Here is a 23,066-nt window from a genome sequence, read left to right on the forward strand (position 1 = left end):
TTTCCTTCAGACAGTCTTGTATCAACACTTCTTTTCTCTTGTCAAATAACCTCTAGAGGTCTTCTCACACATGGTTCCTGCAGGAAGAACTTTAGCATATAAAGCAAAGAAATTTAAAAGCCTGATACAGACTAAAACTTAAGATTCTGGTCATCTTGAGATATACAGTTTTAAGCAACAGAGAAAACTAATCAGATAATTCAGCTAGAACTCTCTCAATAAAAAGGTAAATTATAGACAGATAGACACCAGTATATTTCTCAGATTTGAGCTATAGTAAAATGTAAAACAAGTTTCATCCTGCATGCACATGGCCTGATAACAGAGCTATGCTTTTCAACTGTCTAGAGAGAAAGTATCACTGGGAAGACCGTGATGGATTAAAAGAAGCCTGGGGTCAGATTAAAGACACGGCTACCTCTAATTTCTGTTGTATCATAATCCCAAGGATCTTACTTTATTAAGAGTTTGATTTTAACAATGTATTAATAATACTAGGGAAAGGGAATGAATATAATATTCATATGGGAAAGTCATTTTTACACAGAATTTAAATGCAAGGTAAATATAGCATATTATATGTAGAATACATATTTTGAGAATTCATCTAAGTTATAGCAGAAGTTTTAACTCAGATGTCACTTGTTTCTGGAGATAATATGGAGTAAAATGTGAAAAAAAAATTGAATGCTAATTTTTGAAGTCTTCCCAAAACTAGTTTGAATTTTTTCACAGAATCCATTATAACTAAATTGTAACAATCAAATTTCTGCCATAGCTTATTCCCCTGCAAAAAAAGTATGCATATATATGAAATATCCAGATGTAGACATATGTTATCTCTTAGCAAAGTAAAATTATGAGATTGATAACAATTTTCACAAAAGAAGTAGAATGTTAATGAAAGCTATCATATTAATAAAGCAGGAAGTGCCTTGTTTCCAATGAGAAAATAGAAATGGCTGCTGAAGTGACTTATTATTATGTGTATGCTTAAGAATATGCCATAATTATGTAGCACACAAATCTGTGCACACTGAGCTTGATGAGAAGGGTGAACCAAGGAAAAGTTATATCAGGGGAAGTAATCTGAGCTCTGTTAAAAATAGCTTCTAGTGAATTTCTAAACATAAATTAAGGATTGCTCATAATATCCAGATTATACATCTTGCCTATAATACATACTTATTTAACAATTTTTCTGCAACAGAATTGGCCTCTTATTTCCCTCATTTACTTTATATTTTTATCTTTTAAAGTGTTGATATTTAAAAATCTGAACATTTCAACAAGGCCTGAGAAATTGAAAATGTGAAAAGTGGTGATCACATTTGCATCTAGATAAAGACTCATACAGACAAACAATCCTGTATACTTTATTACTGATGACCATTTCTTCATCTTCTAATAGGCATTAAGATCACATGGCTTCAGATACTCATATTTTCAGCCTCACCCCTGAATTATCTATCTGCTCAAAAAGCCCCCCAAATCCAGAGTTATAAGGAACAAGACTAGAGTCTTTCCCCACTCTGTCCCTTCACAACATACTATAACCACCTCATCAAACTAGATGCAGACACGTAGAGACACTCAAACACAGCTGGAGAACATCTGTTCATTCATTTAAAGGGATATTTTAATTTTCAGGAAAACCAGATATTCATTGCAGTAGGACATAGAATCCTCATTTTCCTGTTTAACTGTGAGGAAGAAATTTTAAGGTCACCTTTACCAAGATTTATCAACAGTAACACAGTAAAATCTCAAACAAAATATTCACATCTGTGTAAATTGTTATTTGTGTACATTCTATTGCTGACCAAATGACTTCTTTATTGGAGAGAAAATTAAGTCCTTTCAGTCACACATGCAATAGAAATTTGATGCACCAACAGGTGAAATCTACAGGACTTGGGAGAATGTTTGACAACATGGTTCTGATGGTTCAAGGAAAGAAAGGAAAAGATGAAAAAAGAGGAGTACTTGGAAATGAACGAGGGTCAGAGTAAAAGACTACAGGGAAGGCGTAAGTGGTTTCAATTAGTTCAGAATAATGATAATATAATAGTAACAGTAGTAATGGTGGTAATAACAGTAGAAACCAAAAAATTAGGCACTGTGCTAAGTGATTAAAATGTAAGATCTCATTTGAACTTCATAGTCACTCCACTTCATTTAGTAATTATGAATGATGTTATTAAGAGTATCTCATTTCTCAGAGAGGAAATTGGTTTAGAAATGTTAGATCACTTTCCCAGGATCAAGGAGCTGACCTATGGTAGATACTACATTCGAACTCTGGGCTGCCCCTGTGGCTTAGTAGTAAAGAATCTGCCTTTGATGGAAGAGCCGCAGGAGATGCAGCTTCAATCCCTGGGTCGGGAAGATCCCCTGGAGGAGGGCATGGCCACTCACTCCAGTATTCTTGTCTGGAGAATCCCATGGACAGAGGAGCCTGGTGTGCTACAGTCCACGGGCTTGCAAAGAATTGGACACAACTGAAGCCCCTGAGCAGCATCAGTTCAGTCGCTCGGTCGTGTCCGACTCTTTGAGACCCCATGAATCGCAGCACACCAGGCCTCCCTGTCTATCACCAACTCGCGGAGTTCACTCAGACTCACGTCCATGGAGTCCGTGATGCCATCCAGCCATCTCATCCTCTGTCGTCCCCTTCTCCTCCTGCCCCCAATCTCTCCCAGCATCAGAGAATTTTCCAATGAGTCAACTCTTCACATGAGGTGGCCAAAGTACTGGAGTTTCAGCTTTAGCATCATTCCCTCCAAAGAAATCCCAGGGTTGATCTCCTTCAGAATGGACTGGTTGGATCTCCTTGCAGTCCAAGGGACTCTCAAGAGTCTTCTCCAACAGTTCAAAAGCATCAATTCTTCAGCACTCAGCCTTCTTCACAGTCCAACTCTCACATCCATACATGACCACAGGAAAAACCATAGCCTTGACTACACGGACCTTAGTCGGCAAAGTAATGTCTCTGCTTTTTAATATGCTATCTAGGTTGGTCATAACTTTTCTTCCAAGGAGTAAGCGTCTTTTAATTTCATGGCTGCAGTCACCATCTGCAGTGATTTTGGAGCCCAAAAACATAAAGTCTGTCACTGTTTCCACTGTTTCCCATCTATTTCCCATGAAGTGATGGGACTGGATGCCATGATCTTCATTTTCTGAATGTTGAGCTTTAAGCCAACTTTTTCACTCTCCTGTTTCACTTTCATCAAGAGGCTTTTAGTTCCTCTTCACTTTCTGCCATAAGGGTGGTGTCATCTGCATATCTGAGGCTATTGATATTTCTCTTGGCAATCTTGATTCCAGCTTGTGTTTCTTCCAGTCCAGCGTTTCTCATGATGTACTCTGCATAGAAGTTAAATAAGCAGGGTGACAAGACACAGCCTTGACGTACTCCTTTTCCTATTTGGAACCAGTCTGTTGTTCCATGTCCAGTTCTAACTGTTGCTTCCTGACCTGCTTACAGATTTCTCAAGAGGCAGGTCAGGTGGTCTGATATTCCCATCTCTCTCAGAATTTTCCACAGTTTATTGTGATCCACACAGTCAAAGGCTTTAGCTTAGTCAATAAAGCAGAAATAGATGTTTTTCTGGAACACTCTTGCTTTTTTGATGATCCAGCGGATGTTGGCAATTTGATCTCTGGTTCCTCTGCCTTTTCGAAAACCAGCTTGAACATCAGGAAGTTCACGGTTCACATATTGTTGAAGCCTAGCTTGGAGAATTTTGAGCATTACTTTACTAGAGTGTGAGATGAGTGCAATTGTTCGGTAGTTTGAGCATTCTTTGGCATTGCCTTTCTTTGGGATTGGAATGAAAACTGACCTTTTCCAGTCCTGTGGCCACTGCTGAGTTTTCCAAATTTGCTGGCATATTGAGTGCAGCACTTTCACAGCATCATCTTTCAGGATTTGAAATAGCTCCACTGGAATTCCATCACCTCCATTAGCTTTGTTCGTAGTGATGCTTTCTAAGGCCCACTTGACTTCACATTCCAGGATGTCTGGCTCTAGATGAGTGATCACACCATCGTGATTATCCGGGTCATGAAGATCTCTTTTGTACAGTTCTTCTGTGTATTCTTACCACCTAACTCTAGATAGTCTAACTCCAGAGCTTTCTTTATCCTCTTTATCCTCCTCTGCCCTTGGAGTGTGAGAAAGTGAAAGTGAAAGTGAAAGTCTTTCAGTTGTCTCAGACTCTTGGCGACCCCATGGACTATACAGTCCATGGAATTCTCCAAGCCAGAATAATGGAATGGGTAGCCATTCCCTTCTCCATGGGATCTTCCCAACCCAGGGATCGAACCCAGGTCTCCCCACATTGCAGGCGGATTCTTTACCACCTGAGCCACTAGAGTATCAGAAGTAGAATTCAAAGAGTCAGAAATAGTCCAGGAACTCAAGTTTCCAAATATAGACATTTTCCCCTACTTTCTCTGCCTCTGTTTGCTAACTTGAGTCTTTACACAGGTCAAATCTGAGAGGACCATGTTTCTGATCTTTTACAGAGGCCACACTGTTTGAGATATACACTTGATATAATTCACTATTGAAAGTTATGCTTGTTAATATAGCAAATGTATCACTATCACATCAGCATTACCTGTATTTCCATCTCCACAGCCCACCACTATTCTAAAACCTGTGCATTATAAGTGGTTCCCTAGCACTGACCGAAGCAATCTATTCTGGAAAGAAAGAACAAAGTCCTTTCCTGTGGCCTTGAGCTGTTTCGTTTTTAGTTTCCATGTTCGCTTGCTAAGTCCTGAAGTTAAATTTCCTAGCTTCCAGGGATATCTTTAATTTTTAAAAAATTTTTGTTGGAGTTCAGTTGCTTTACAATGTTGTGTTATTTCCTGCCATACACAAAGTGAATCAACTATCAGCTATATGTATATATAGCTCCCCCCCTTTTTTGGATTTCCTTCCCATTTAGATTACTACACAGCATTGAGTAGAGCTTCCTGTGCTATGCAATAGGGTCTCATTAGTTATCTATTTTTAAATCTTTCATTGGTGTATGTATGTATGTATGTGTGTGCAGGGAGTTTTCAGGAAATGTAAAGATATAGATTTCTTTTGTACATAATTGTTTTTAAAATAGTCAGAACTTTACTGTAGGTGAAAAGTGGCCATTTTCATAGTGAAAAAATCAGTAATCACTCATTCGAAAATATTTATTAAGTGACTACTGTCACTCACTGAAGAGGTGACGAGGAATATTTATTGTTTTTCCAGCTACATAAGTATCTAATGCCTTAGTCATCATGAAAAATTTTAGATTAAACAGAAATCTTTAAAATGTCTAATACTGCATTGACAGAAACATTTTACTTGACTTTTAAGTTACTACATTTGTGTCATAAACAGACAAGCTAGAATTCTAAAGTTCTACATTTTTTTACATCTTAATCTGAAACTAACATATTATTATTCTTTGGCACAGTTTCAAAACATATACTTCCTTAATTATATATTCCTGATTTTTTAATCTAAATATTGAACTGATGATATCAAAACTATACTAATTTAAGCATTTTCAGATGCCTTCAAACTAAGCATATTTTAATTATTGACTGTCCTTTTAAATCAGTATTTTTTTGAAGTGTAGTATGCTGACTATAATTGTAATGGATGGATTTTTATGAAAAGTTCAGATTTTGAATTCTCCCCTCTGTTGACTGATTCAGAAATTTCAGAGGTCTTTAAACACAAAAGAATTAAGGAACAATTCTAGGAGTCTAGACTTTAAAATGTCAGATTTCAGTTTTAGGGAGGAATTGAGACTCATTAGATTCTAAACACCTATGGTTTTACTTCTTCCAACCACTCTCCCCAACCACCCTACATTAAATATCTTTTCTGTCTCCCTTAACCATATGTCTAGGCAATATTCATCAATTTCCTGAAATTTTGAGTTATTAAAAAGTAGTCCCAGTTCACTTTAAAACATCAATCTTACCATCAGTTTAAAGTTCTCCTCTTCCCAACAAAGGCTTAACACAGGGCTCAAAGGACCTGAAAACACTGATCTTTTGCTTGTCCTTCAAGCCCAACACTGGAATCGAAGGAGGGACCTAGGCTTTTTCTATTCTCCCCATGCCTTGGTTTCTGCAGGTGAGAAGGATGGCAGAAAATGTTTGTTCAATGTCTTCTTTGCCTCCCTGGTACCCTGGTCACAGCTCTTTCCTTGTTGGTGGTCTGCATCTCTAGCTGATCCTGAGTAGCCTATATGACAGGTCTTGACCCTCTGACTCTCCTGATGGGTCCATGAGCATTCCTCAGATGGCCTGTATACATAGTTCTCCAAGATCCAGCTCTTCCTGACATCTTCCAGTCTGTAAACTCTCGTAGCCAGCCATTGGCCCCTTTAGGAGTCCTGTGACCCTAACAAGGACAGGAGAGCAAGATGGCGAAAGCCTGGTTTCTTCCTGCGGTGCATGCCGGCTACCCGGGAGATTCCAAACCCCACTCCCTCTCCTGGTAGGAGGTCAGGCTGCTGCCAGCTGCCCAACTGATGAATCCTATTGTTTGTCTGTTTTCCCTGAAGTCCTAGACCCAGAGAGAGATGAGCAAGCCAAGGGTTTGGGAAGATGCCCCAGCAGGGATTAAGATGCCATCTTCTCCTTTTAGAAATCCCCCATCTTTATGAGGGGTTGTCTTGGAATGTCCCGCACTTGACTGAGGAAGGGGGTGGTGCTGATGAGACCCCTCCCATCTCTTCCTCTGGCTTTCCTAACTGGCACCCAACTGGAGTGCCCTGAGTTTATGGCTCACTGGTCCCTTGTTCCCAGTGTTCTCTTTGTACAGGCGTGGGCAGGAGTGGCAGGTGGCTGCTGGCAGACATGGTCCTCATACCTCTTGTGCTGTGTGCATGCTCAGTCGTGGCCAGCTCTTTTGTGACCCCATGGACTGTAGCCCACCAGGCTCCTCTGCCCATGGGGTTCTCCAGGCAAGAATACTAAAGTAGGTTGCCATTTCATACTCCCAAGAATCTTTCAGATGCAGAGATCAAACCCACATCTCCTGCATTGGCAGGCAGATTCTTTATCATTGCACCATTTGGGTAGGCCTAGTGCCTTCTATGGGTCTGGCAATAAGATGAGTCTCTACCAGATGAAATCACTGCGTTTAGATTTCTTTTTGAACAAAACCAGAATTTTGACCGGAGACTATTTCTTGGGCCCCCAACTTATGGAGGGGGGTGAAAACCCTCCAGCGAAGATAAAATCTTTTTGTTCTCTCTATATTCATTGACTTGGTGTCACAGCCTGGAATTCAGTGTTCCATCAAGAGACTTCCAAGGTCAGACCCCTCAGCTAGCTTTGGGACTGCCTTAACAAGCCCTTGGAGTGTCCTAGGTGAAAAGGTGACTTGCTCTTTTGCTTGGGGTTATTTCCTCTTTGTGTAAGTATTGACAGTGAGAAAGGAAAGGCAAGACGTCTGTTTTGCAGAAGTACACATTTTTTAACATGAATTCGAGGCTGGATAATTACAGCACTGGAGGGCTGCCTGCTGCATCTCATCCCCCACAGCTAGCTTCACGTGATGGGATGTAAGAGAACACTCAGCCTTGATGAAAACTGTTATGGGAAAGGTAGAAAAAAAATAGTCAAAACTTCCAGGCATCCACAAATATTTTCAAAAGGAAGTTCTCTGACTCATTTGCACTGTGATCTTTCCGTTGTTGGTCCCCACAGTCTTACATCAATGCTTGTAATTAGACCTCCACCACCATGCTGAGAAATCATGTCATCTGTTTATAAACAGCGGAGAACAATTTTGAAATGTTCCCATTGTGGGAACAGCACAAACATTTTCTGACAGACACTCCCTCAAGCTTTGTTCTCTGCAGTCTCTTTTAGTTAGCGTGAATCGTTGACTATCTGGATATGTTTTCCAGCCAGTTAATAGCACCCTCTAGTTTTTCTCAAGGCTTGTTTCTTCTGAAATTTCAGTGAATGTTGCCAGAATAGAAGAAACTTGATATGTCACTAATGTGCTCGTGACAAATAGAAACCGGTAGTCCTCAAACAGGTATGTGGTGATGGAGGAAGTGATCTAAACAGCTATGCGAAGTGATTCTCGAATCTGGTGCTTTGAAAACAAAAGATCCCAAAACCATTAGTCAAGAAGCACTAATTGACAGTCTTATTTACAGCTCAGGTTAAAAAAAAAAAAAAAAAAAGATGGGCTGAGTCCTCAATTTCATCAGGATCTCTGTTTTTTTTCCATACAGTTGTGCCTTTTCAAAGTCAGTAGTTCAATCATTTTTTGTGCGATTCAGAGAGTTAGATATTTAATGTCTATCCTCTGAACTTTGAGGAACTGTAATATATCTGAATTGTGAGTTTTTGTTTTGAGTCTTCTTAGGAAATCTTCGAGGTCATCTAGTTCAAACTTTCAATTAAAGTGTCTTGCTCTTGAATCCAGCTAATGAGAACAGAGTCTGCTTGATATTATGGAGCTCCAGGTTAAAATGGTGCTTTCTATTGAGCTGCTAACTGCTGCTTCAACACTCCTTCCTGGTGGTCCTCCTCCTGTCCTCACCAAGACTCACTGCTGATTAGTTAGCAGTGAGTCCTGGTGTCTTTACTCTTTTACATAATTATCCATAAAGTATTTGAAATTATCTATTTTGGTAACTGTTAATAATCCCACTTGGTTTTCCAGTTGGGTAGAAGCAAACCAAAAAATATGATTTATTCATAAAGGGAAATAAAATATAAACCATTTTGTTGGTTTGCAGGTCTTTTAATATATTTTATTTTTAAATACATACATAATTTGAAAACACCAGAATCACAAATTCATAAACCTGGAGTGACCTTTAGAGGTCCAGCAAAACAGGTCTCCACTTATTGTTAGAAATTCCCTGGAGTACAACTGATTGCTGGGGGCTTCCCTGCTGGCTCAGTTGGTAAAGAATCCACCTGCAGCACAGGAGACTTAGGTTCAATCCTTAGGTCTGGAAGATCCTCTAGAGAAGGAAATGGCAGCCCACTCCAGTATTCTTGGGGCTTTCCTGGTGGCTCAGATGGTAAAGAATCCGCCCACAATATGGGAGACCCAGGTTCTATGCCTAGGTCAGGATCATTGCTTAAATTTCCCTGGAGTATGACTGGTTGGAATCTTAACCCTGAAAGGTGTTTGGGACAATTCTGATTGCCAGAAAACCCCCCTTACATTGGGCAAGAAGATTCCTTTCTATATCTTTCATATCATAAATCCAACTTTTGCTTTCTGGGGCAGACCAAAGCACGTGTGTGCAGGACAGGTTTTCATCTCTCATAGCATCTATTGTGATGACTGATTTTCATAGGATTATGATAATTCAAACAGGAAGAGTAGAGTCTGGCTTATTTATACCATTAAGGTAGAATTATACTTCGTGTAGGATTCTGTCCATAGAATTCTGTGATAATCCAAACCTTTCATTTTTAGAAGTGAGATAACTGAAATCTAGAGATATGGAGCTTCTGGCTAAGATTACAAAGCTGATCACTAGTTGAGCTGAGCCTCACTCACCTATTAATATCATTGCGCTTCTGAGGAAAGTTGTCTTGAACTATTTGTTCAAAGATTGCAGTGCTTATATGGCTCATCTCTGGGAACTGGCAAAGTTTTGAACAAAGCAAAACAAAGAAACTCCATTGTGAAAACTCTACGAGCACTGCCTAAGGAAACAGGTCCAGTTCTGGTTTTCCCATTAAGTAGCTTTAGTCACATGGCCTTTTGGGGTCTTGGTTCTGTTAGGTACTTTGCAGTTGCATGCTGGATTCTCAGACTGTACTTGGGTTTAGTAGGAAAAAGCACCACGAATGTGGGAAGGGAGAGTTTTTCCAAGGGTACTGAGCATTTTTCCTCATTTCCTCATTGGATAATATAAATTGTAAGTTTCCCACAAGCTCTAAAATCAGTACGTGCATCACATCATTTTCAGATATGATACATTCCTTTCTTCAGAAGGAGGATGTGATCATTATCACCTCCCCAGTTATGCTCAACCATATCTAGTTCTCCAGAGAGATTTATTTATGAAAGAAACCTCAAAAGGAAGATATAAACAACAAATCTAGAATAAAGCAAAGGTTTATAGCAGATTCTAAAATGCACTCTGTAATTAATTGAAATCAATTCTTATCTGGGTTCTTAATTTAAATGTGATAAAATTTAACAATAAAACTTTATTAATACTAAAATATTGCAAGTTTTTCACTAAATAATTTATTAGCATCAAGTCTAATATACTTTTCTTTCAAAGTTTCATTGTAAAAATTTTCACAAACACATCTATCAGCAATATATCACAATTTCTTTATTTTTAATCAATCTCTCATAATTTTTGCTGCCTTAACATTAAATTGTACCGCTACTTCATCTCAGTTTTTTTTTCTCCCCTTAGGGCACAGATATGTTGACAAATGTTGACAAACACATACACTCATATAGTACCAGCACAATCACCATATAGGACAAAGTATGGCCCAGCAAGCCAAATTTGGCCCTTTGCTAGTTTTTATAAATAGTTTCATTATAACAAAGCCACACGAATTCATTTATTGTTGCTGTTGCTCAGTTGCTAAGTTTTGTCTGACTCTTTGCGACTCCGTGAACAGCACACCAGGCTTCCCCATCCTTCATTAACTCCCGGAAGTTGTCCAAGTTCATGTCAGTAATGCTATCCAACCACTGCAAAGCCTAAATAATTTATTTTCTGACTTTTTACAAAGTATGATGGTAGTTTAGATTGTTATACATGTACTTTATCAAATCAAGACAATTTCCTTCTAGTCATACTTTACAGAAACCTTTTGTCATGAATGAATGTTGAATTTGGTCAAATGAATTTACTGAACCTATTGTAAAGATTTATTGCATCTAATGAAAATATTTTTTCCCCAAAAATCTATTGATGTGATAAATTACATTGATTGATTCTTAAATATTGAAACAACCTTGCATTTTTAGGAAAAATGCATTTGGTCATGACTTGTTATCAGTTTTATATGTTACTATATTTAATTTACTAATATTTGTTGAGGATTTTGTACATATTCATAAGGATTATTAGTGCATAGTTTTCTTTGTATATATTTTTATCAGAATAATACATACTTTAAACATCTTTTTCCTTGTAATTTTGTATTTCATTAGCACTGGCATTATTTCTTTCTCAAATATTTGGTAGAATCACCATGAAAAACTAGACCTGAATTTTTCTTTGTTGGAGGGTTTTTAACTATGAATTCATTTGCTTTAATGAATATAGGACAACTCAGGTTATTCTATGTCCTCTTTTGTGAGTTAGGTAGGTTTTGTCTTTGAGGGAAAATGTCCAATTCATTTATGTTGTGAAATTTATGAGTATCAATTTGTTCCCTTTATTCACTTGTTATCCTTATAAAGTCGGTAAGATCTATATTCATTCCCATCTTTCATTTCTTATATTGATCATCTCTTCTCTCTTTTTTCTTGATTAGTTCTAGCTAGAATTTTTTCAATTTTATTGACCATTTCAAAGAACTAGATTCTGTTTTCATTGATTTTCTCAAGTTTTATATTTTAAAATGTATTGATTTCTGCTCTTATTATTATTATTTTTTAATGTTCTTCCTTCTGCCTGATTTGGGTTTAATTTGCTCTTCTTTTCATAGTGTCACAGTTAAAGCTGAGATCATTGATTTGAGACCTTTACTGTTCTCTAATTAAGCATTCTACTCTAAGTACTGTGTTAACTGCATCACAGAATTTTTAGTTGTATTTTCATTTGTAATCATTTCAAAATATTTTCTAATCATTCTGTAAATTTCCCTTTGCCCAAAAGTTATCAGAAGCATATTATTTAGCTGCAAAATATTTGGATTCAAGATACAATTTATTATTGATTTGTTCTTTACTATGGCCTGTCAAAGGATTGTCATGCAGCTGTTTTTTGCACTTTTATCCTATTCGTCCATCTCTTTTAAACAGTAAATATTTAAACATTGCAAATGTATAAATATGTTGAAGTTATATAGTCTGTCTTGGTGAATGCTCCGTGTGCACTTGGAAAAAAAAAAAATGTGACTTCTGCTATTAGACTGTTGATAGTGTTGTTCAGTGGAGAAGGAAATGGCAACCCACTCCAGTGTTCTTGCCTAGAGAACGGGGGAGCCTGCTGGGCTGCCGTCTATGGGGTCGCACAGAGTTGGACACGACTGAAGCGACTTAGCAGCAGCAGCAGCAGTGTTGTTCAGAATTTCTATATTCTTTCTTTATTTTTTAACTGGATATAGTAGTTTTGCGATGTTGTATTAGTTTCTGCTGTACAACAACATGAATCAGTCACATGTATACATATATCCCTTCCTTTGTAAGCCCCACCCCCATCCCAACCTCTAGGTCAGCACAGAGCACTCAGCTGAACTCCCCTGTGCTATACAGCAGCTTCCCACTAGCTATCTGTTTTACACATGGTAAATGTGTTTATATGTCTATGCTACTCTCCCAATTCACCCCACCTTTCCCTCCCCACTGCTGCGTCCACGAATCCATTCTCTACCTCTGCATCTCTATTCCTGCCTTGCAAATAGGTTCATCAGTACCAGCTTTCTGGAACTTCTATATTCTTACTAAACTTCCTCCTACTGGTTCGTGTACTTTTAGAGAGGAATGGTTAAGTCTCTAACTATAACTGAACCTTTATTTGTATTTAAGTTCTATGGCATCTTGCATTATCAGGTTATTTTGTCAGCTGCATTTATATTTAGGACTGATCTATCTTCTCAGAGATTTGACCTTTTTATCCTTATGTTTCATTCCTGTAATACATAGTAATACTTCTTCTGAAATATATCTAGTCTTGCATTAATATAGCCATTCAAGCTTTTTTGATTAGCATTCCATGGTATCATTGTTATTCATTTATGTTTGGCCTGTTGAAGGATTGTCATGCAGTTATGTTTTGCACTTTTATCCTATTCACCCATCACTTTTAAAAGCGTGTTTAGACTTTATCTTTCATTCAATGCAGTTTTTAATATTGGTAGATTTAAAATCTACCCCATTGTTTTTCCTATTTGCCCCATCTGTTGTAATTTTCCTTTTTTTTTCTGCCTGTTCTTGGATTGCATTTTATAACACCATATTTATTTATATTTTTGACTCTGCATTTATGCATTTAAACATATTTTGAGATAATGCATTAGGATTTACGACATAAAATTTAATTTGTTACAGTCTAACTTCAAATCCTCCCTGGTGGCTCAGAGGTTAAAGCATCTGCCTCCAATGCAGGAGACCCGGGTTTGATCCCTGGGTTGGGAAGATCCCCTGGAGAAGGAAATTGTAACCCACTCCAGTATTCTTGCCTGGAGAATCCCATGGACGGAGATGCCTGGTAGGCTACAGTCCATGGGGTCACAAAGAGTCGGACACGACTGAGCGATTTCATTCACTTACTTACTTACTAACTTCAAATAATATTTTGCTTTACATGTAGTATCAGAACGTTGTGCTTCTGTGTTTCTCACTCCTCTTTCTTGTCTTCTGCGCTATTGTCATGTGTTTTACCTATGTCATAAACCACAGCACAGTGCTACGATTTTTGTTTTGCCTTGAGCAGTCAATTATCTGTTAGAGCAATTCAAAATAAGAAAAACACCTTTTACATTGATTTTCATTTTAGTAATTTCTGAGTAGAGATCTTCATTTCTTTTTATAAGCCTAAATGTCTATCAGTTATGTTATGCTTTAAAAAATAACTCTTTAGCATTTCTTGGAGCATGGGTCTCTGTCTGAATTTCTGATTGTCTGAAACAAGTTTTTCATTCTCCTTTATTTATTAGAGGTATCTATGCTGTGTGTAGAATTCTGGATTGACTTCTTTTTCTTTTCAGCACTTTAATGATGTCATTCTGTGTGGTTTCAGACGATCCATTTGATATCAGTCCTATATTTTTTCCTTTATATGCAATGTGTCCTTTATTTCCACCAAATCCCTTTCCCTGATGCCTTTAATATTTTTTCTCTATCTTTTTTTGAACAGGTTGAGTATGCTGTATCACAGTGTGCATGTGCTTGTATGTGTGTGTACATGTGCATGTATTTTGTTAGGGTATTTATTTATACCTATGTAGAAGGCTGGACAGAAGTGTATAGCATTTATGCCTGAAAATGGATATGCCTCTTCTGTTAGGACATCAGTGCAGGAATTTGAGGCGGTAGAGTCAGAAGCTGAGCTGGATTTGTGTTTCATTGTTGCTGCAATCAGTTTCAGGCCACCACTGCAAGTCTTTGTACCCCTCTCTCCAATTCATGGGCTTCCCAGGTGGCTCAGTGGTAAATAATCTGCCTGCTAACACAAGAGGCCTGGGTATGATCCCTAGGTCAGGAAGATCCCCTGGAGAAGGAACGGCAACCCACTGCGGTATTCTGCCTGGGAAATCCCATGGACAGAGTACCCTCGTGGGCTACAGTCCATGGGGTCACAAAAGAGTCAGACATGACTTAGTAACTAAACAACAACAACCTCAATTCACACATTGAAATCCTATCCCACAATGTGATGGTTTTTGGAGGTGGAGCCTTTGGGAAGCACCTGGGACATGAGGGTGGAGTCCTCACAAATGGGATTAGTGCCCTTAGAAGAAAAGACCAGTTAGCTCACTGTCTTTCTGCCAAGTGAGGACACAAAGAGAGGTCAGAAGTGTACGACATGAAACAGGACTCTCACCAGAGCCTAACCCTGACACTCTGACCTTAGATTGTAGCCCCCAGAACTATGAGAAGTAAATTTTTGTTGTTTATAAGACAGCTTGTCTGGAGTGCTTTGTTATAGCAGCCTGAACAGATAAAACAGTTGAGAGAGATAATTATTCTCAGAATTCCTGCTCCACCCCAGCTTCTGGTCTTCCTCCAGCACCTGTGCCTCTGAGGGAGATTATGTCCAGGTATTTGTGATCCTCTAGTGGTGGACTTCCCTGGTAGCTCAGACGGTAAAGTGTCTGCCTACAGTGCGGGAGACCCAGGTTCGATCCCTGGGTCAGGAAGATCTCCTGGAGAAGGAAACGGCAACCCACTCCAATATTCATGCCTGGAAAATCCCATGGACTGAGGAGCCTGGTGGGCTACAATCCATGGCGTCGCAAAGAGTTGGACATAACTGAGCGACTTCTGTGTGTGTGTAGTGGTTGTCAGCTTCTGCTACTTACTGGTGGTTATCAGCCTGGTGATGTGAAGCAGAAAGCCTGTCTGTTTTCCAGATCTAGGGTCAGACTTAGGTAAGCCTATGCCTGGGCATCAGGGAGCATCTCAATGATCCAAACCTTCCTTGTCATGGTGGTCCCAACCTTCTCCCATTGGTAGGAAGCATCTAAGGATATTGGTATAAATCTTAGTCCCAGTTCTATTTCCTGCTTCTCCCAGAGGACCGATGTGTTCTGCTTCTTGGGGTGCAGGAGCCTAGATAAAGCTTTGTGCTTCCTCCCAGAACCAGGTTCTTGAGCAGTGTCAGGATCTATGGAAATTAGCTTACAACTGAGTGGACACTCTCCTCGTATCTGTGTCCCAGGGATTCTGTCCTCTCTCAGTAGCTCATGCTCAGCTTTTAGAAATTTGTTTAAGAAGGTTTTCTGAACTTGTCTTAATCTCTTGTGTGGATATGCTGCCAGTGTCTCTCACCCTGCCACCTGACCCAGGGAAGCTAATGCTCTCCTTGTCACTCTCTTTGCAGCAACTGTTTTCTTTGAAATATAGGCTCCCTGGTTTCTCACCTCTCTGACAGATTCATGAAAAAATATGATTCTATATTTATATGACTTTCTTACTTTTAGTGTAGGACAGATATAAACTCTGTGCTACCCACATTTGTATCAAACTATCATTATCATGAAAGAGTCTAGTTGTTTTCTTGTTTCAATGTAGTTTAAAAATCATATTTATCCTTTTCATATTTCCTGATTCTAGATATCTTCATATTTTCCCTTCTCATTATTAGGCTCTAAAAATAGGTTTATAAAATTTTAATAATATTCTGGAGATAGAATAAAGATATACAGTGATATAAGTAATTTATAATATTCAAAAATAAAATATTTCCTATTAAAAACATGACCATAATCAAAGGAAAGGGATTTTTATTTTCTCTCGATATAGCTTTAGAGCTATTGTTAGAAGTATGAATGTTATAATCGCTTTTTGAACAGAATTGAAAGTCAGATCTCTGCAGGTGCTAACTGCTTACAAAAGCACAACAAAGTATCCTGGTCAGTGGTATTAAGCCAGTTATGTTCAGTAGATATAGGAGATGCAAGTTCAGCCCCTGGGTTGGAGAATCTCCCTGGAGTTTGCTTGGGAAATCCTATGAACAGAAGAGTCTGGTGGGCAGTCCACAGGACTGCAAAGAGGCAGACCGGCTGAGCACACATACATTCACTACAAACAGTTTTTTCATAAATCTTTGAGTCATTTTGGCTTGGGAGGAAAAATGTCTTTAAGTATCTGTTTATAAATGACCATTATACTTTCCATGAGAAAGATATAGAGGTAAAGAGGAATCCCAGTTTGATTCAAATTTTCACAACCTTCTGAATTTATCAAATGAATAAAAAGAAAGTGAAGCTGCCTCAAGAGAATTCTCTACAAATTAGCTAAGAATCCTGAAAGTTTTATAATCTGACTGGGACTCAATTATTATTACCTATAAAAATAGGTGTTGTATTAGAGTGACTATATAGTCTCCTGAAGTTCCAAGATTCTCTAATTCCTAATTATGTATCTTTGTTTATAATGATTTGATTGAAAAACCACTCTTACATGAATCTTTCTATAACTGCAGGTTTTATATGGGGAGAGATTAAACAAATGTGGGATGGTGGACTTCAAGATTACATCCATGATTGGTGGAATTTAATGGATTTTGTGATGAACTCCTTATACCTAGCAACAATCTCCTTGAAAATCGTTGCATTTGTAAAGGTAATTATAATTTACGTTATTGGTAAAGCAAAAGTTATGTTAAGTATTGATAATATTCCATTGTTATTACTTTTATTAACAATGCTGCCTAGGGCATTACCTGTATGTGAAATTCATCATCTCACGACTTTCCTGAGACATAGGAATAAAATATATAGATAATGCACAGCTTATACTTGTAAAACAAATTTTAATAGACATTTAGAAATTGTCACCCAATTTTCTGGTATCTAAATTGAATGATGCCTAAAAGTGATTCACAATAGCTGCTCTCAATTCTAATCTTTTCCATTTCTAATGAAATTCTACCTCAAACACTGTTCAAACTTTTGCAACGAGAATCTATTTTTATCAGTTATAACTAACTGATAAAATTACACAGACAGATCAAAATATTACTCTCTTAAAGCATTGAAATTATCATTTCAGTTTAAACTAATATAGCTTGATATAATTGGAGCAGAATATAATTCTTTCTCCTCACCCCATTCAACATGACAGTGCTGAAATCTCACACACCCCTTCCTCCCCCGCATTTCATACAGCATCAATCTCATCCCAAACCACATAATTTACATAAAATGTTTTTGTTCTGCAGTGACAACTGAGATTATTCTGTACTTTGGGGGATGTTTTTTAAACCAAAGTATGATCGTGTCCTCCTTCCTGCCTTTCCATTCACTCCTTCCTTTTCTCTTCCTTTTTAAAAAAATGTGTGTCAAAATGATGAGTGAATTAGGAAAACATAAAGTGTTTAATTGGGCTGTACATGAATAATTCATGCGATCTAATGATCTGAGCTAGGAAATGCTAAAACAAAAGTGAACTCTCATTCATTTAGTTTAGTTCTAAGTCAGCTCCTGAAACGTTCAACTGTAACAGGGTCGAAATTGCCCAAAGTCATTTCCTGAATTGTTCAATTAAAATGTTTCCAGCAGTCAACAAAACATTCAGAAAAAAAAATGTTTTCTGCCAATTTCATGGAAAACTAGCTATGTTTTAAGAATGGAAATGATTTGATCATTTTTTTCTATCTGCATTAAGAACAAATTACCTTGGGACTTTCTGAAGATGACAGAAAATATTGTGTTAACCAAGGAAGTTTTGCATCTGTGTAGGAGATGGATATCCATTTTGAAGTGCATATCTTCCCAATTCTTCTTTCCTCTGTCATGATGCTTAAGTATATCTATAAAGTGGTTTTGGACATCTTTCTCCCAAAAAGTAATATATCTGTTTTGTTGTGACCACGTACAGTTATAAAATTCTAGTTGTACATATCAATTCTTCTCATACTTTCAGGTACTAAGAATCACCTGAAGAGCTTGCTAAAACAGATCCCTTTTCTCAATTCCCATGGATCAGGAGTATTAGGCAGGGGCCTAAATTTGCATTTATTGCAAATACATCAGCTAATTTTGAAGTAAATGGTCTAAAGAAGACATCATGAATAGCCCTAGGCTGAAAAATTCTATTTAGCAGCTCAAAGAAATATGGGTTTGATGCCAAAAGGAAACTCTATCATATAATATTTATATTAAGAAACATTTTATAGATCTCATTTATATGGTATTCACTTATAATACATATATATTTTATATATAAGAACTCTGGTATATACTACATACAATTATATAAATTAATGAACACCTGTGTATTTGGGGCCTCAGTGGTTTCAGATAACTGGATTTGAATTTTCATAAAATGAGGTAAATTCTTTATGTGGAATATCTGTTTTCACACTAAAATATAAACATTGTTCATTATACTGTAAATGGGAAAATTTATGTTAAAAATTCAACACGGGACTACCCTGGTGGTCCAGTGATTAAGACTCCACACTTCCAAAGCAGGGGGCATGAGTTCAGTCTCTGACAGGGAAACTAAGATCCTGCATGCTTCACATGGCTAAAAGAAAAAAAAAAAAATCAGCTCATCCCAAATGATGAAGAAGAAAGAAAAGAAAAGGAAAAAAAGATGGAAAAGTACATAGAAATAACCTCAGATGAACTCTTTGGAAAATATATGGATTGCTTATGCACTTTGGTCATAGGAGTTCAGCTAGGATTATAAACATAAATGATGAGAAGTTATTTCTGAATGACTAATTTGTGTGCCCCAAACCTGATTTCCTGGATAGTTTTTAAATGGCTGCACTTTAGGCCTGGGTTTCCTGGGCTCAGTTTTCTCCCATCCCTTACTAGTTATGTGAACTTGGACCTGTTTTTTCACCTCTCTGTGCTTCACCTATAAAAGAAGGAATTTCTGCCTTACACCATTAATATGAGAAAAACATGAGTCGATCAATGTATTTAAAATGCTGGTAACCATGCATGATTAGTTCTCTCCTTTCTCTTCTACTGCTGTTTCCTCCTCCTTCATGTACCCTGAGTCCAGTGGACTTGCCTCTTGCAATGTCTTTATTGTGTCATTTGCTTTATTTTAGTTGAAAAAGAGTTTCATGTATGAATTCACACTTGCCTTTACCACTTGCAAACTGTCTGATTTTGGGCAAGATGTTTCATGTGGGCCTCAATTGTATTCTCTTTTAAATGATGATAATAGCAAAAAGCACTGACTTTGGAGGCTGTGATGTCATGCTGATTTGGCGACTCAGCCTTCTTTATCATCTTTTGTTCTATCATTCATTTTCTCATGCTGATTTTTAATAACATAATTTACGATTTCAGGAAAAGAAGCGTTATTTCTGCACAAAAATAGACTGCCATAAATGAGGCAAACAGTCATTTTGTGAATCAAGCAATGAGAATTTATGGAGTCACATTAAGAAACTGGCTTTCCATCTATTTGTTGAGAATGCAAAGACACTGGTGATACAGCCCCTGCCTTCAAGCAGTTCACAGAAAGGAAAGAGAAATGCACATGAAGACCTTACAGTGTGATAGGTCTACCACAGGGACCTTGGTGGCATCATGGAAGGAACTAAATTTGGCTGGCAGTGTCTTGAAATGATTTAGAGGACAGAGTGAGTGAGCATGTATTGTGTCCATGAACATTCATAAATGTCCGTGGGAGAAGAGACACAACATGCATGAGTCTGAGAGTATAAAGGAGGTCACTAATTCAGAGGGATGGTCCAGGGAACTGGGGCAGGGTGAGGATGGGAAGGACTTTCTAGATCATCCTATACGGTTTGAATCCTAAGATAAAGAGGAACCATTAATGATGCTGAAACGGAATGAGTCAAATGATGATGATTACCTGAAGTAGAATAGTGGACACAGGAGAAGTTATTAGAAGGTTGGCTTTAGGAAAAAAAAAAAAAAAAGGAGGTAAGATCCACAAGACACGTGATTTGTTATTATGAAGGCTAGGATCATAGGTGGGATCCCAGGATGGTCTTGATGCTGCTCCCCAGTAAATAGTTCACTTCTGATGGTGCAGGCAAAATGACCAAGAGGTTATAACGTGGAATTGCCCAGGTTCTGTCTTCTGATATGGGTGCATAAATGGTAGCAAAAATCTAACCCTTGGTCATCTGGGTCAAGTGATGGATCCAGAACAAATGAACTATCAGTCCTTCAAGAGGGAGATCCTTCTGTAACTGGTCTGTAGGGAGAGAACCTCATGGTCTAGCAGAAGGGCCATTCTTATTTGGTTCATCGTTTTGCAATTTATCCTCCTGGAGATTTTTTTTTTTTAACATACAAAAGGGTCCTTTTGGCCAAAGCTGTGATCTGGGCTCTGATTCGTACTTGGTATGACTACTGCCTGTACCACTTTCTACCAGTGTGATTTGGGACAAGTTTATGACCAACCTAGATAGCATATTAAAAAGCAGAGACATTACTTTGCTAAGGTCCGTCTAGCCAAGGCTATGGTATTTCCAGTGGTCATGTATGGATGTGAGAGTTGAACTGTGAAGAAAGCTGAGCACCAAAGAATTGATGCTTGTGAACTGTGGTGTTGGAGAAGACTCTTGAGAGTCCCTTGGACTGCAAGGAGATCCAACCAGTCCATTCTAAAAGAGATCAGTCCTGTATGTTCTTTGGAAGGACTGATGCTGAAGCTGAAACACCAATACTTTGGCCACCTCATGCGAAGAGTTGACTCATTGGAAAAGACTCTGATGCTGGGAGGGAGGAGAAGGGGACGACAGAGAATGAGATGGTTGGATGGCATCACCGACTCGAAGGACATTAGTTTGAGTGAACTCCAGGAGTTGGTGATGGACAGGGAGGCCTGGTGCCCTGTAATTCATGGGGTCACAAAGAGTCGGACATGACTGAGCGACTGAACTGAACTAAACTGAACCTATGCCTCACCCACCATTCTTCTCTGTAAGATGACAGGAGTAATCAAATTCCAGACAATGTTTTGAGAGGATCTCATTAATAAACACATTTAATGCCATATAATTGAGTTTAATTTAAGCACTCAGTTGTTTTTTATTTTGATTAAAATGAAACAGCATTAGATTATACAAAGAGAACGCTGAAATTCATGTGACTTTAGGATTCTCCTTCCCCACAAGGCTTTGTGGTTCTGCCTTAAATGCCTTGATTCATTAGCATTTCACAGCTTACGGGTTGTAGCTTTTTAAAATTTGCTTTTAATTTTTGAAGGAGAAGGTTTGTCAATCATTTCTTGTTCTCACCATGTATAAAATGTTAAGTCAATCTAGAACTTGTTGCCTGGACACCCTTGGAAAATGTTAGCTTATCTTCATTAGATATCGTTTTCTCCTAAATATTACCTAGTCCCTTTTCCTATGTATAGCTTGTCTCTTATGTCTATCTTCTGTCATTTTTCAGAAATGATTGCAATCCTATGCCTCGTCCACTGTGTAAATAATATTTTCAGAAATCAAAATGATTAGGAATAAGAACATTTCTTTTAATGATCTTGCTGGAATTTTTCATAGCACCATTCTTCTAAATAGTATTTACCTCATTTGTCCCTCTTCTTTTCAGCTAGAAAGAAGGCTAATGTTTCCATTTCACAAATGTTACAACTGTAATGAATTCTCCAAATCATGAATTTTTCTAAATATTCTTTAGTTTTATGACAGAGAGCTGTAGATATTTAAATATGAGTTGTATAGTATTATCTACCACAGGAGAAAATCATACGCCTTCCTATTGTCTTCCACTTCTTAATTATCTAACCAATTTGTAGGAGGGGAAACGTTTTCACCTTACAAATCAAGCATTAAAACCAGCATACATTTTCTGTTTAATTTTGTAGGACAAATGTTTTCACTTTGCCTCAACTTAATTATTATTCATTTTGAATACTTGACTTTTATGAGTATGCATCAGGCTCTAGAGAATATAAAGATGAACTTTTCCTATACCCAAGGAACTTAGGACCCACTATTATGATGCAATCCGTCTTCCTCTCCTAACAATTCTGCTAAGGTGTTCATGATCTGGCTTCAGCTTTCTCTTATCACTATTCCCAAAGCCTCTGCAACCCAGCTATATTAAGATGCTCACATTTCTACAAATGATCCATCTTTTCTAACAATCATACTTTAGAATATATCTATGATTCTCCACCCGAAAATGCTTTTTGAACTTCTGTCACATATAAAACACTCTATTAGATGTCCAGAACCAAAAACACATTAGACAAAGCTCCTGAAATGGAAATCTGACAAGGAACTCAAAGGTAAATATTCTGTTTTCTGGGTCTGCATAGGAGCAATTTCCTTACAAAGAATCTAAATATAAACTGAGGCTTAAGGCAAAGTCAAACTATGGTAGGTTTATAATTTATAAGCAAATCCATGAGAGAAAAAAGAAAACAGGAATTTCTGGTCCTCAAAGAGCTAAAAGTGTGTACATATCTCTTGATTTCTCTCTAACATGGAATTGCCAGCTCTGGTCAGCAGGACCCTAGTGTCCACTCATCTGCAGTACAAGAGACCTTCTCAAAGGAAAGAAAGCACTGCCTATTTAATATCTGTCTTCTTCACTGTATTGTAAGCCTGCATGGCATGAGTTATAGCTTGTTCGATTACCACTGTGAACCCTGAAGATATTGCCTGACACAGAGTATGCACTCAACACATATTTGATAAGTGATTAGTAGCCAAAGAATCAAAATAATTAGAATT

General features: G+C 37.8%; 1 protein-coding gene across 9 annotated transcripts in view; it reads left to right on the plus strand.

Annotated features, from left to right (window-relative positions):
- The window catches only part of TRPC4 (transient receptor potential cation channel subfamily C member 4), a 212,039-nt gene that overhangs the window by 158,447 nt on the left and 30,526 nt on the right, over positions 1-23,066 (plus strand). For all 9 annotated transcript variants that reach the window (XM_060394387.1, XM_060394393.1, XM_060394392.1 and 6 more), the window contains one exon: positions 16,845-16,984. In XM_060394387.1, the coding sequence (XP_060250370.1) occupies positions 16,845-16,984 (140 nt within the window). The remainder of the gene's footprint in view (positions 1-16,844; positions 16,985-23,066) is intronic.

This window comes from Ovis aries, chromosome 10 (assembly GCF_016772045.2).
Source record: "Ovis aries strain OAR_USU_Benz2616 breed Rambouillet chromosome 10, ARS-UI_Ramb_v3.0, whole genome shotgun sequence".
Taxonomy (NCBI): domain Eukaryota; kingdom Metazoa; phylum Chordata; class Mammalia; order Artiodactyla; family Bovidae; genus Ovis; species Ovis aries.